The sequence below is a fragment of the Aegilops tauschii genome, chromosome 7 (genome assembly GCF_002575655.3).
Source record: "Aegilops tauschii subsp. strangulata cultivar AL8/78 chromosome 7, Aet v6.0, whole genome shotgun sequence".
Lineage (NCBI taxonomy): Eukaryota > Viridiplantae > Streptophyta > Magnoliopsida > Poales > Poaceae > Aegilops > Aegilops tauschii.
Genome location: NC_053041.3, coordinates 576,012,477 through 576,025,089, shown reverse-complemented (window position 1 = coordinate 576,025,089; position 12,613 = coordinate 576,012,477). Strand labels below are relative to the sequence as shown.

Below are 12,613 nucleotides of genomic sequence, written 5' to 3'. Positions count from 1 at the left end.
ACTTCCGGTTTTTGTGTTTTTCTTGGTAACAATTTGATTTCTTGGTCTTCGAAAAGACAGGTTACAGTCTCACGTTCGTCGGCCGAGGCTGAGTATCGCGCTGTGGCACATGCCGTTGCAGATACAATCTGGATTCGGCAGTTACTCTCCGAGCTACACAGGCCTATTGAGCAGGCCACTATTGTCTACTGTGACAACATATCAGCAGTCTACATGACCAGCAATCCAGTTCAACACCGACGCACAAAGCATATTGAGATTGATATTCATTTTGTTCGTGAAAAGGTTGCTCTTGGTCAGGTTCGGGTGCTTCCCTCTACGGCTCAGTTTGCTGACATTTTCACCAAGCCACTGCCTACTAAACCGTTTCAAGATATCTGTTTCAGTCTCAACGTCGTCGAGCCTGCCGTTGATACTGCGGAGGATGTTAGAGTAGTCATTATGGTATACGACTTCTAGTCCAAGTCAGTTTTGTATCCCTACCCCAAGTCGGTTTGTACCCTCTTATATACTCTTGTATGCCGCACCAAATCATCAATAAGCAACAGTTTTATTCAGCTTTCAGTTTGGCCTCGATGGCGGCGACGGTTGGAGGTTGGAGAACGCTTGTGCGGTGCGGGATTAGGAGGGGCGGGAGGAGGATCCGCCGCCGACGCGGGAGGAGGCGGCGTCGATCTGCCGACCAAGCGCTGCGGATGGGCAACGGCGAGCGGTGCCGGCTGGATCCAGCCATAGGAGGCGGCGCGGTGTGGTGCATTTGGGCAGCGGGGTCGATTTGGGCGGTGGGACGATGGTGAGTCGCTTATTTTACTCAATGGCGAGTGGGCAAGTGTTTTTACTCCTCGGCGGCTGCTCGTAAAATTGATGGAAAACTCTTAAACCCATCTGGCTGATTTATGGAGAAACCAGCCGCGTCGTCTTCCTGCCATGCGTGCATCCACGTTATGCATTGCTCGGTCAACTGCCCAGCCCACATACCACATCTCTGGATGGGCCCCACGCACCGCTTAGCATCCGCCTTATCCCCTCATGCAGGAAACCACAACCACACATGTTTCCCGCCGCATCGTCATCTTCGCCTTCCTCTAGATCAAGGTCAACACCTGCCCCTGCTGCCGCAAGCTCTGCTCCCCCTTCGCTGCTGCAGAGCAAAAAGGGAACGGCCGCTGCTCGCTGCTTTTTTCTGCTGTAGGGAGTGCTGCAACGGGGTCGTGTGGCGCTACAATGGGGAGTGCTCGCCACTACTCGCCGGCGCTGCAATGGGGTGGGGCATTGCTACTGGCGGCGCGACAAGTCGAGTACGGCGGTGCTGCTCGCCGGCGACAAGCTATGATGCGTGACCCATGGACAGGAGCGATGATTGAGGGGGAATCGAGCGGCTCTAATACATCCTAGTTGAGAAAATTGGACGGCTGGCTAGGCGGCTTAAAATTGGATAAAATCAGCCGCCTGATTTGCAGCAGCCGCCAAAATTACTATAGACTTTAGGACTTCGGTTAGGTGCAAGTTAGAGGAGTAAACCATGATTTTACTTCTCTAACCGGTTTTAGGGGATCGGCGAAAGATGCTCTACCTATGTTCAAACTTCATGCCTCTCGTGCAAATCTTCTATGACACTCGGGCCATTTTTGTATGATCGAATCAAGTAAAATTACTAGGGCAGGAAATTGAAAACAGCCTACTAAATCAACATTTCTTTCCATGTAACTGTGAATATAAACAGTCTTGAAACCAACCACATCACATGATATAATACAAACACACAGTACATGGAGAACAACTACTGGCATAGATAGACCAGAAGCCCTCACAAATTAACCCCCAAACCAAATTAATCAACCAAAGAATAGTCTCTAGCTAGCAGATCAATCGATTTATCTGTCTAAGTGGAACTTGGATCTCCCAGTCTAACTGGAACTGCAATCTAAGCATCCTTGTTGAATTTCAGGAACTCATCCTGATCAACTATGTCCGGCAAAGAGTCCCACGCCGGTTCTTCCCCCTCCGTCTCCGCTGGCTTGTCAAATATTTTCATGAATTGGTCCATTGGGATACTGAAATTATCCTCAGGCCCGTCCTCATCATGCTGCTGCTGGTACTGACCAAGAACATTGGCTGCCCCCATGGAGTTCTGCCCCTTCTGGCTGTCGTCGTAGTGAAGAGGACCCACCGACGACATTATGCCATCCATGAAGTTTTGGCCGTCGTCGTCGTCGCCGTAATCAAGAAGGGGCGGGGGCGAAGGCGGCAGCTCCGACGCCTGTGGCTGTGGCGGCTCAACGTGTTCTTGCCGGAGACCACGGACACTCCCCGGCGGCATCAGCGCGGCGGCGGCGGCGAAATAGTCTGCCGGGACAGGCTTCTTGTTCCCCGCCGTCAGGCCGTCCTCCCCGTAGATTTCCCTCAGGCCCTCGGGGCGCGGCGTGACATAGAGCTTGTGGAGCGCGGGCACCCCCCTCCTGCCGGCGCCCCTGTCCATGTCGCTGGTGAACTCCTGCATGAGCCACGGCGTCTTGAGCTTCTTGGCCGGGGGCGGGGGGACGTAGTAGAACCCGAAGCAGTTCTTGAGCCCGCCCTCTTCGGGAAGCTCCTCCTTGCTCTGCTCCACCCGCCAGAACCCGCCGGTCCGGACGCTGCGGTCGGCGCGCTTGTTCTCGGCCGCGCTGCACGGGCTCTGGAACTTGCTCTCGCCGAGGAACCACCACGTGTGCTCGCCCGCGCGGGCGCTGGCCGGCGGGTGCAGCCGCTGCAGCGCGTAGGGGTCGTTGTCGTACATGTCGGCGTGCAAGATGAACCCCCGCGCGTCGGGCATCTTGTCGTCGCCGGCGATCCACCGGTTGAGGAACCCTATGCTCTCCGCGTTCGTCGGGTTGAAGTAGACGCCGGGAGGCAACGGCGGCGGCTGCTGGAGCTCGCTCAACCCGCCGGGACCGGGCGGAGGCGCCATGGACATGGAGCTGCTGGCTCCGGCTCCGGCGTCGGCGGTGGCGGGAGTTGATCTCTTGGTTGCTTTCCTCGCTTTCGTGACGGCCATGGTTTCCTAGCTAGCTGTGTTTGTGTTTGAGGAGGGATTGGATTGATCGGTGGGGATTATATGGTGTGGAGACGACGCGCTCCTGTCTGAAATCGGATTCGCCTCATCGTCCCAAGCGGAAGTCGGACATGGATTTCCAAGTTTAGTTTTCCCCCGGCCTGGAGACGGAACCGGAGCAGAGCAGTCGATGAGCTTCCCGCGCGATTTCTGTTTCCCGCCTTTTTCCGGAAACTCGGGTCCCCACCTTTGCCTCATTGGGCCTGGCCCAACAACCGTCCCATATACTACGCTTATTCGAGTTACTATTTTTTTTATTCCTCAAAAAAAAATGTTACTATTTTTTACCTGTACCTTCTCAATTTCCTACTATTTCACTTTGATTTTTTCTGATACTTGTGACCAGATTCTCTCATTTATAATTATTAGTGGCATTTCCACGAATCGTTACTCGCATGGCTCAGCAGGCTTGTATTTCGGTGGACGGTCACTTGGTGTGAGACCGATGAAAGTATTGGATAGCGGAAGCTTATTCACCTACTTTTCCACACAACCATATCAAGCGCTTGCCATTGCAGTAAATTTTCACAACCTTTTCCTATCCTAACATCGTCGGATTACTATAAGCATAGCGTGCACTTTGCTGCACCCTGACATTTTATCGACAAAACATAAGGAACGACAAAGAAGTGTCTTCTAAGCATATAATGCTTGAAATATCTGGTATCTATGCTCTTTGCATTATTCTATTTTATAGCATAAGTTCTTATTATCCACCGTGAGTTTATCAAATTGTGCATTAAAACAGAAGGCAAAACAAAAAAACGCGAATGAACTAGGGAGGGAGAATAGTTCCTCGCCAAATAAGCAGGTAAATAATATTTTTGTAAAAAGATATGCCAACAATACAAAAGCAAAAAAGGGTACACATTCTAATGAATGTTTAGCTCCCTACAAACCATCCCTATTAGATAGAAGGAAATCAGGAAACACAGGCTAAATCATTGCCATCGACATGCATGACATAACCCTATCATTCAGAATTAAAGCAATATGCAGATTTTTAGAGTTTGTACTTAGGGAGGAAACCGGCCTAGGGATGGATTCATCCCCACCTCGTTGGGTTTGCTGCCCCCCCCCCCCCCCCCCCTCCCACTCGATATATATGTCCCTCCTTAAATATCTTAGGGTGTCGTTTAGGTTTTATTTAGTTTAAAATAAGTTAGCCATTGTTGCAACTTTTTGTAAATTGTCATGTTCATTGACTTTTGATGAACTTTTTTCCGAATCCTAACTTAATCAATCTTCATCCATATTCGCAATATTCATGATTCTTGCTTGTTCTTGATTGCACGCAGTGATTTGACCTTCGCCCTCAAACTGACTATCTGCATCGTGGGTAACAAAGAGGAGATTGGTTTAACAATTGCCGACACACACTGTCTAAGTGTCTAGTGTTGTCGGGTCGTCAAGGTCACTTTTTGGTCAAATCGAAGGAGTGCGTCTTGTCAAAAGGTAGGGATATCGTAGCACAGATCAGGGGCTTCTTTCTTAGTGAACATTCTACATTGATTTTTCAATTATGTATGGGTTGTTGATAATGTCAATTTGATTGCCTTTTTGTTGACTTGGTTTGATTTTAACATTTTTCCCATATATGCTTTTTTTAACTGGGCTAATCCCCTTTCCATTACCAAGATAACAGAAATACAGCCGAATCCAAGAGTGTTCAAAAGCAAAAGGGAAAGGGGAAAAGCGAGTTCAGGGCAGTCTAGGGACACCCACTGCAGTCGCTCGACTCGAAACGGCCACAATGGGGCGAAAACCCTGGACCGCCGCTAACACGCTAATTAGATAGGTTCAAGAGCAAGATAGCCACATATTACAGGATTATGATAAGCCTAAGCAAAGGCACAGGGAAACCACAAACACCAAAAGGGACTACCACGGGATGCGCCGAGATCTTCACTCCAGGGACTCATCTGGGCAAACCGACGCACAGATCCTCATCATGCTTTTAGTGTTCTCCTTCAGAAGGGTCGCTCCTCTCTCTAGGTCCAGCCGGTCCCCGCCCTTCAGAAGCCCTGCCCAATAAGATAAGTGAATGCTCGTTGTAAAAACAATCTCAAAAGGAGATGCAGGTTTGTTGAACTCGAAGGTGGCTCTGTTTCTACAGTTCCAGATGGCCCGGCACACAGCTGCCAATCCAGTGGTGTAGAACCGCTCCCCTGGGACAATATGCATAAAACCAAGAGTAAAATTGACAAAGATTACTCGAGCACAAATCAGTGCCTAGTACTGACCCCACTGTTCGCCAGGCAATCCTAGTGATCGGGCATAAAAAGAACAAGTGCGGTAAGTTTCTCTGCAATTGCAGAAAGAACATCGAGGGTTTCCGGCCCAGTTTCTAGGTTTCATCACATCTCTAGTTAGTACCGCGTCCTGAAAGAGCTGCCACAAAAAGATCTGGATTTTAGCAGGTAATTTGGCCTTCCAAATCCACATGTAGTCGCAGCCACCTAAGTTTCTCTCCAGGTATGAATACATTGACTTGGTTGTGTATTTGCCTTTCGACCCAGACAACCATTCAATCTTCTCACTACCACTAGACAGATTGAGCTCGTTAATGGTTTTTTATGTTGCCAAGCTCCTGGGTAAGATCCCCCGACAACCTGCGTCTAAATGCTTCAGATCAAGGCATCGAAGAGGCTTGAGGCCGATTTCATAGCATGGCATCCAGATAAGATGGGTTGTTTCTCGGTCCGCAGTGCCTACTACCTTGGGCTACAGGAACAGATGGCCGCGCATGATTCTGGAGCATCCAGTGTGCGGCCTGACGGTCGCCGACCAGCTTGGGACTTGATATGGAAGAATGGTGCACCAGCAAAAGTTCGTATTTTCGCATGGAAGGCCGCTCATGAAGCCCTTGCCACAGAATCTACACAGAAGAAACGGCACCTTGTTACAGATAATACATGTACATTGTGTGGAACTGCAGAGGAAACTATACATCATGCACTTATTCTATGCCCACATGCAGTGGCACTTTGGGACGCCATGAGTGGAGCCTGGGAGTTGCCTACGCTGTACGATCTACATGATGCTGAGCCGGAGTGGCTATTTCGCTTGCTGGACAAGATTTCCGAAACACAGAAACTAGACACGCTGATGATTATATGGAGGATTTGGTACGCACGAAATGAAATCACTCATAAAAAACCCCCAGTTTCGATCGAAGCATCTCGCCGGTTCTTGTCCAGCTACATCACTTCTCTACTCGCCATTAAGCACCACCCGGATGCTGATCATGTCAAAGGTAAACAGGTGATCGTGGCTGCGAATTATGTGCCTCAGACCATACATGAGATGACGCCGAAGCCACGATGGGATGCTCCTGATGTTGCTCATGCTAAGCTGAATATTGAGGTGCTTTTGTCAAGGAGGATGGCTCGGCTGGTGCGGGGATGATTCTCCGTGACCACGAAGGTGCGGTTATTTTTGCTGCGACGCGTGTGCTCTTTAATTGTGCTGATGCCCTGGAAGCTGAGATGGCTGCGATGGACGAAGGACTCCGGTTGGCTCTCCACTGGTCGAACCTACCACTGGTGGTGGAAACAGATTGTGCTAAACTGCTCCAGTTGATTCAGTCGAGGGATGTACATAGATCACATTACACGTATCGAGTTAGTGAGATCAAAATGATTCTGGCTCATGAGAGGAACATTAGTCTAGCTAAGATCAGTCGACATGCTAATGCTGCTAGCCACACCCTTGCTTTTATGGGACGGGTGCAACAGCGAACTGCATGTTGGCTTCGAAACTTCCCCGAAGAGATAGCTAGCATAGTTAAGTCTGAATGTAATCATCTCGTTTGATTAATGAAAGTTCCTTCTCCCGCAAAAAAAACAGCGATCCACCCCCCCCCCCCCCCCCCCCGTGCGCCCCTGGAACTGAGACACCGTATCATCAGGGAAGTTTGCAATGCTAAATAAATCTGGGTATGTAACACGCAGGGGTGGGTGCGTAGCAATGGAGTCATGCCAAAGCCTAGCTACGTCCCCTACACGAATATATATCCCCCTTCTGGTCATATAATATTCTTTCACTTTAAGAAGTGACTTCCAGACCGAGGATTTGTTGAATTTCTGTTTCAAATAGGCGGTAGAACTTCTCTTTAGATATTTGTCCTTCACGATATCTTGCCACAGCGCTTTTCCAATGCCTAATTGCCACCACCACTTGGACAGGAGGGAAATATTCTGTTTCTGAAGATCTTTAACACCAATACCCCCTTTCTTTTTGGATCTACACACATGAGACCACTTGACAAGGTGGTATCTTCTCTTGTTCTTGCCCCACACCAAAATAATTTATGCGGTATTTATCCAACCTTTCAATAAAGGTTTTGGAAAGGATAAACATCGACATGTGGTAGTATACAAGACTAGACAACGAGGAATTTAGGAGGATCAGCCTCCCCCGCGTGGATGCCGATCTGCCAATCCAGGCATCACATCTCTTCGAGTACCGTACATCCACAAATTCCAATCAATGTTCCTCAACGTAGAATAACTCACCGGCACCCTCAGGTATTTCATGGGAAAGTGACCAATCTAACACCCAAATGGATCAACATATTTTTGGAGAGTGGAATCATCACGCACCACACAGAGAACCTCTCTTTCCATAAAATTGATTTTTAGTCCGGACATAAGCTCAAACAAGTATAACAAAAGCTTAAGGTTATCAGCCTTGTCAATGTCATCCTCAATGCACAACACCGTATCAACAACGTATTGGGATAAGGTCCGACGCTAGGCTCGTCAATAGTTTGTTTTCTGAGCGTTCAGGACCATCCTAGTTAAGCACTCGACCGCTAGATTGAAAATAAATGGGGAGTGGGGATCCCCCTGTCACACCCTTTTGTGACTCTCAAAGTACGGCCCAACAATGTCGTTAATCTTAACACTAACTGTACCATTGTGAAGAATCTGCTTAATCCAACCACACCACTTTTCATCAAAACCCCAAAATTTTATGACAATCTAGTAGGAATTCCCAGTTGACTTTATCATATGCTTTCTAAAAAACCAATTTGAGAACGATCCCAGTTTTTTTCTTAACATGCATATGATGAAGAATATCATGTAAGGCCAAAATGCCGTCCATGATGTGTTGCTTTTTGATAAAAGTGTTTTGATGGCGACTAATGAGCTTGTCAGCAAAGACTGCCGATCTATTATCGAGAACTTTGGTGATCAACTTATAAGGGCATCAGAGCAGGCAAATGGGTCAGAACTCTTGAATTTTCTTAGCTCCACTAAGTTTGGGTATTAGTGTTATAATCCCATAGTTCAGCCTTTCAACGTCCAATTTTCCCTCATGAAGCGCACTAAACAGATTCATGATATCAATACGAACAATGTGCCAGCATAGCCGATAAAATTTAGCAGAAATATTATCAGGGCCTGGCGCCCGATTGCTGTCCATAGCAAATATGGAAGTCTTAACCTCCTCTTCACTAAACGGCCTAGTCAAGAAAGCGTTATCCTCAACATTGAGTCTTTCTTCCTCTCCCCACATGTCCGGGTCCATATGAAACATATTACCAGGTGTAGGACCAAAGAGGTTTCTATTAAGAAAGATGTCACATGCTGTAACAAATTGTCCGTACCCTCAATCGAGGCCCCCTCACTAGTAAAGGAATGGATAGTGTTTTTCCTCTTTTTTCCATTGGCAATTCTATGGAAAATAAAAGTGTTTTGGTCCCCTTTCAGTAGTCATGTTTCATGGGACTGTTGAAGCCAAAACAGCTCCTCGTTAGCCAGAATTGTGTTAAGCTCATTACATAAGATTGCTCGTCTATCGAGAAGTTCATGAGCCAGGGGGTTTGTTCTTCCATAAGTTCAAAGTTAGCCAAGTCATTTTTGATCTCCTCCTTTCTTTTTCTCTCATGACCAAACTTGTTAGAGCCCCAACCCTTAAAAAAACTTTTTGAAACGTTATCATTTAATGTTGAGGACATCAATGGGGTTAGAAGAATGCACGAGTCTACGCCAAATTTTCTCCACCAACAGAAGAAATCATAATTGATCATCCAGCTCATTTCAAACCTGAACTCTCGAGGTTTGGGGGCATGAGGATGCCAAGAATCAACGACCAAAAGAAGGGGGTTGTGGTCAGAGACGTCTTTTACCAACTTCCTCACATTAACCATAGGAAATAAATCCTCCCGGTCACAGCTCATCAGAATCCTATCTAATTTCTCCAAGGTAGGATGAGCTTGGTTATTTTACCAGGTATACACCCCTCCCTCTGTATGAATCTCTCTCAAACACAAAATATTAATCACAGAGTTAAATCTGTCAACATACTGGGAATGGGGCATTTTCTTGTTTTTCTCACCACAGTGCCTCAAAATATTAAAGCCCCCCCCCCCCCCCCCCAATAATGTAAGGGGTAGATAAATGACTATACAAACTGGCCATTTCTGCAAGGAATTCCTCTTTCTGCACATCATGAGCCGCACCCTACACATTTACTAGTAGAACGCCCGTGCTTTGCTACGGGCTACAATGCATATAGATAGATATTAACTTGCACAACTCAATAGGTATACTCCCTGTACAGCTCAACATGTCCCGCACAACTCAATATGTGTGCCCTCAATCTCAAGACAGAACAGGAAAACAAAGACATGTACATGGATTCATTCATGGAGTTGGACAATCAAAGATACACAACCGAAAAAAAGAATCAGTAGCAAACCATGACTAATGCAGATCGCCAAGCTAATTGTGAACTAAAACATACGAAAAACATACCGCAAGAATACTGCGTAACTTATGGCTTCCCATCACCAAATCCATGTATAAATGGGACACCCTACCCTCCCCTCCCCACCCCATTTTTTTTGTGGATAGCAAATGAGACACTCCTATTAATTTGTCTGCCAAATAATCATAATATGATGAAAATTGAATCCACGGTGACCAAACTAGCACTGGATTTCTAGGTGCAGCATATTTGATCTTGAACAAATATGACGACAACGGAGATAAGTCGAGGTTGTGCCCGCTCAGGTACCAACCTCGAACTTGACAACGCGGGGCGGTGCGACGATGGGCTTATCGAGGTCATGCTCGTGCATTCCTACGAGCAACCATGCAGGTATATGTAAATGGAACAGCCCGTGCTCAGTCCACACAGATTGGAAAAGATGCATAATATTTAAATAAATGAATCAGAAACACTACCATTGTAAAAGAACGAATGACAAATGTTGTTTAGCCTTTGTGTGAATACTGCAGTAGGAAGATGAAAAAAAAAATTTACAATTCTAGAGAACAAAAGAGCACAAAAATGTAAACCTAGAATAAGCAAACATACTGGTTGTAATGAATAAACAAACAATTACATGGGTAGACTTAATTCTGCACACACAAATACACCTCTAGGTCATAACACTTATCTGGGAGCCAGGTCATATGATTATTAGCAAGATTTTGTAAAAACACTTCCGCGGCTTCTGCATGACCAAGGGGTCGGAACGTCTCGGTGGCAGCGGTAGTGACAAATCCTAACAGATCTGAAGACAAGACGCGAGGTAGGACAGGTATGGACAGGAGTATTACAAAATGGGGAGGCTCGTCTTGGTGGCGGGAAGCTGCAACGCCCCACAAATTGTGACTTCTCCCGCGATGTTATGCACTACTTAGGGAATGTCACTGCCATTGAGCCTATCAACGGTGGGGAGTTCTCCTGCATGGCAGCGGTGATGATGCCCATGACGAGGATCACACCCTCACTGGAAAGTGACATGTTGGGAGGCAAGGATAAGTGTGGCGCGTCAAGGAATCCCTTGAAGAATGATTTAGTGAACAATCAGTCAACCCAAAAGTCAGCTAAAAAGACACATTCCATCTTTTAAGATGACATTTTATACTGAAAACAGTATTTTGGCAATTTACTAGAATGAATATTGATATGGTTTTTGAGAGTATAGTTAGATGCTTTGGAAGTTCTTTGAAGTATTTTTTTCCTATACCATAAATCATAACATTTCATTACGAGATTACAAATAGCTAGTTCTACGACCACATTAGCAGACTGGATATCATGCATCTAGCCATCTAGGTATCATAAACTAACGATAAGTAGATCATATAATACTCTGATCTTGTTCAGGGAAGTGTACTAACTATATAAACATGAGATATTCACATATACACCAGAAATTCACTATCATAAATAAATCACTTGGTCTTTAAATAGAATCAAATAAAAGAGAAGCCAAATGTTTCGCGTGGTTAATAACATTTTGGTGAAAGAATAGAACAATTTGCATATGCACGACAACTTTCGCATCACAAACCTAAGGCACCTCAGTAGACATGGATGATCACATCAGCGTGTGGCAGTAATCCACTAATCCCTGCTATCATCCAGTACAAGAAATAAATCTTGAATCTGCACAAATAATTGATGTCATGAAGCGCAAGAAATAAAGCTTAAAGCTTCGCAAAATATCAACTGATTTAGAGAACTAATTCAGTTGATTTAAAACAATGTTGAGGACACAATTATCCATTCGATTGAACAATCGGGCGAATAGGCAAGAAAAACCCCCCATATCCACACATCGGCTTCTCTCAATAGTTCATTCAATTTATCCACTTTTGAGTGCACACTTGCCAGCCATTAGGCACAAGAATGGATCAAAAAATTTCTAGCTTCCCGTATACAAGAGTCTGCCAATTAACCCCTGTGAAAGCAAGATACGTCTCCAACGTATCTATAAATTTTGATTGTTCCATGCTATATTATATTCTGTTTTGGACATTATTGGGCTTTATTATACACTTTTATATTATTTTTGGGACTAACCTATTAACCGGAGGCCCAGCCCAGAATTGTTGTTTTTTGCCTATTTCAGAGTTTCGCGGAAAAAGAATATCAAACGGAGTCCAAACGAAATGAAACCTTCGGGAACGTGATTTTCGGAACGAACATGATCCAGAGGACTTGGACCCTACGTAAAGAAAGCTACCAGGAAGCCACGAGGTAGGGGGGTGCGCCTACCCCCTGGGCGCGCCCTCCACCCTCATGGGCCCCACGTTGCTCCACCGACGTACTCCTTCCTCCTATATATACCTACGTACCCCCAAACTATCAGATACGGAGCCAAAAACCTAATTCCACCGCCGCAACCTTCTGTACCCGTGAGATCCCATCTTGGGGCCTGTTCCGGAGCTCCGCCGGAAGGGGCATCGATCATGGAGGGCTTCTACATCAACACCATAGCCTCTCCGATGATGTGTGAGTAGTTTACTTCAGACCTTCGGGTCCATAGTTATTAGCTAGATGGCTTCTTCTCTCTTTTTGGATCTCAATACAATGTTCTCCCCCTCTCTCGTGGAGATCTATTCGATGTAATCTTATTTTGCGGTGTGTTTGTTGAGACCGATGAATTGTGGGTTTATGATCAAGTTTACCTATGAACAATATTTGAATCTTCTGAATTCTTTTATGTATGATTGGTTATCTTTGCAAGTCTCTTCGAATTATCAGTTAGGTTTGGCC

The 12,613-nt window shown here is 46.1% G+C and overlaps 1 protein-coding gene across 1 annotated transcript; it reads right to left on the bottom strand.

The window, feature by feature from the left end:
- Positions 1-1,682: 1,682 nt before the first annotated feature.
- LOC120969616 (uncharacterized) lies at positions 1,683-3,835 on the bottom strand. Its single transcript, XM_040396850.3, has one exon. It carries the CDS (start codon positions 3,032-3,034, stop codon positions 1,925-1,927), a length of 1,110 nt encoding a protein of 369 aa, XP_040252784.1. The 5' UTR covers positions 3,035-3,835; the 3' UTR covers positions 1,683-1,924.
- Between the last annotated feature and the right edge of the window lie 8,778 nt (positions 3,836-12,613).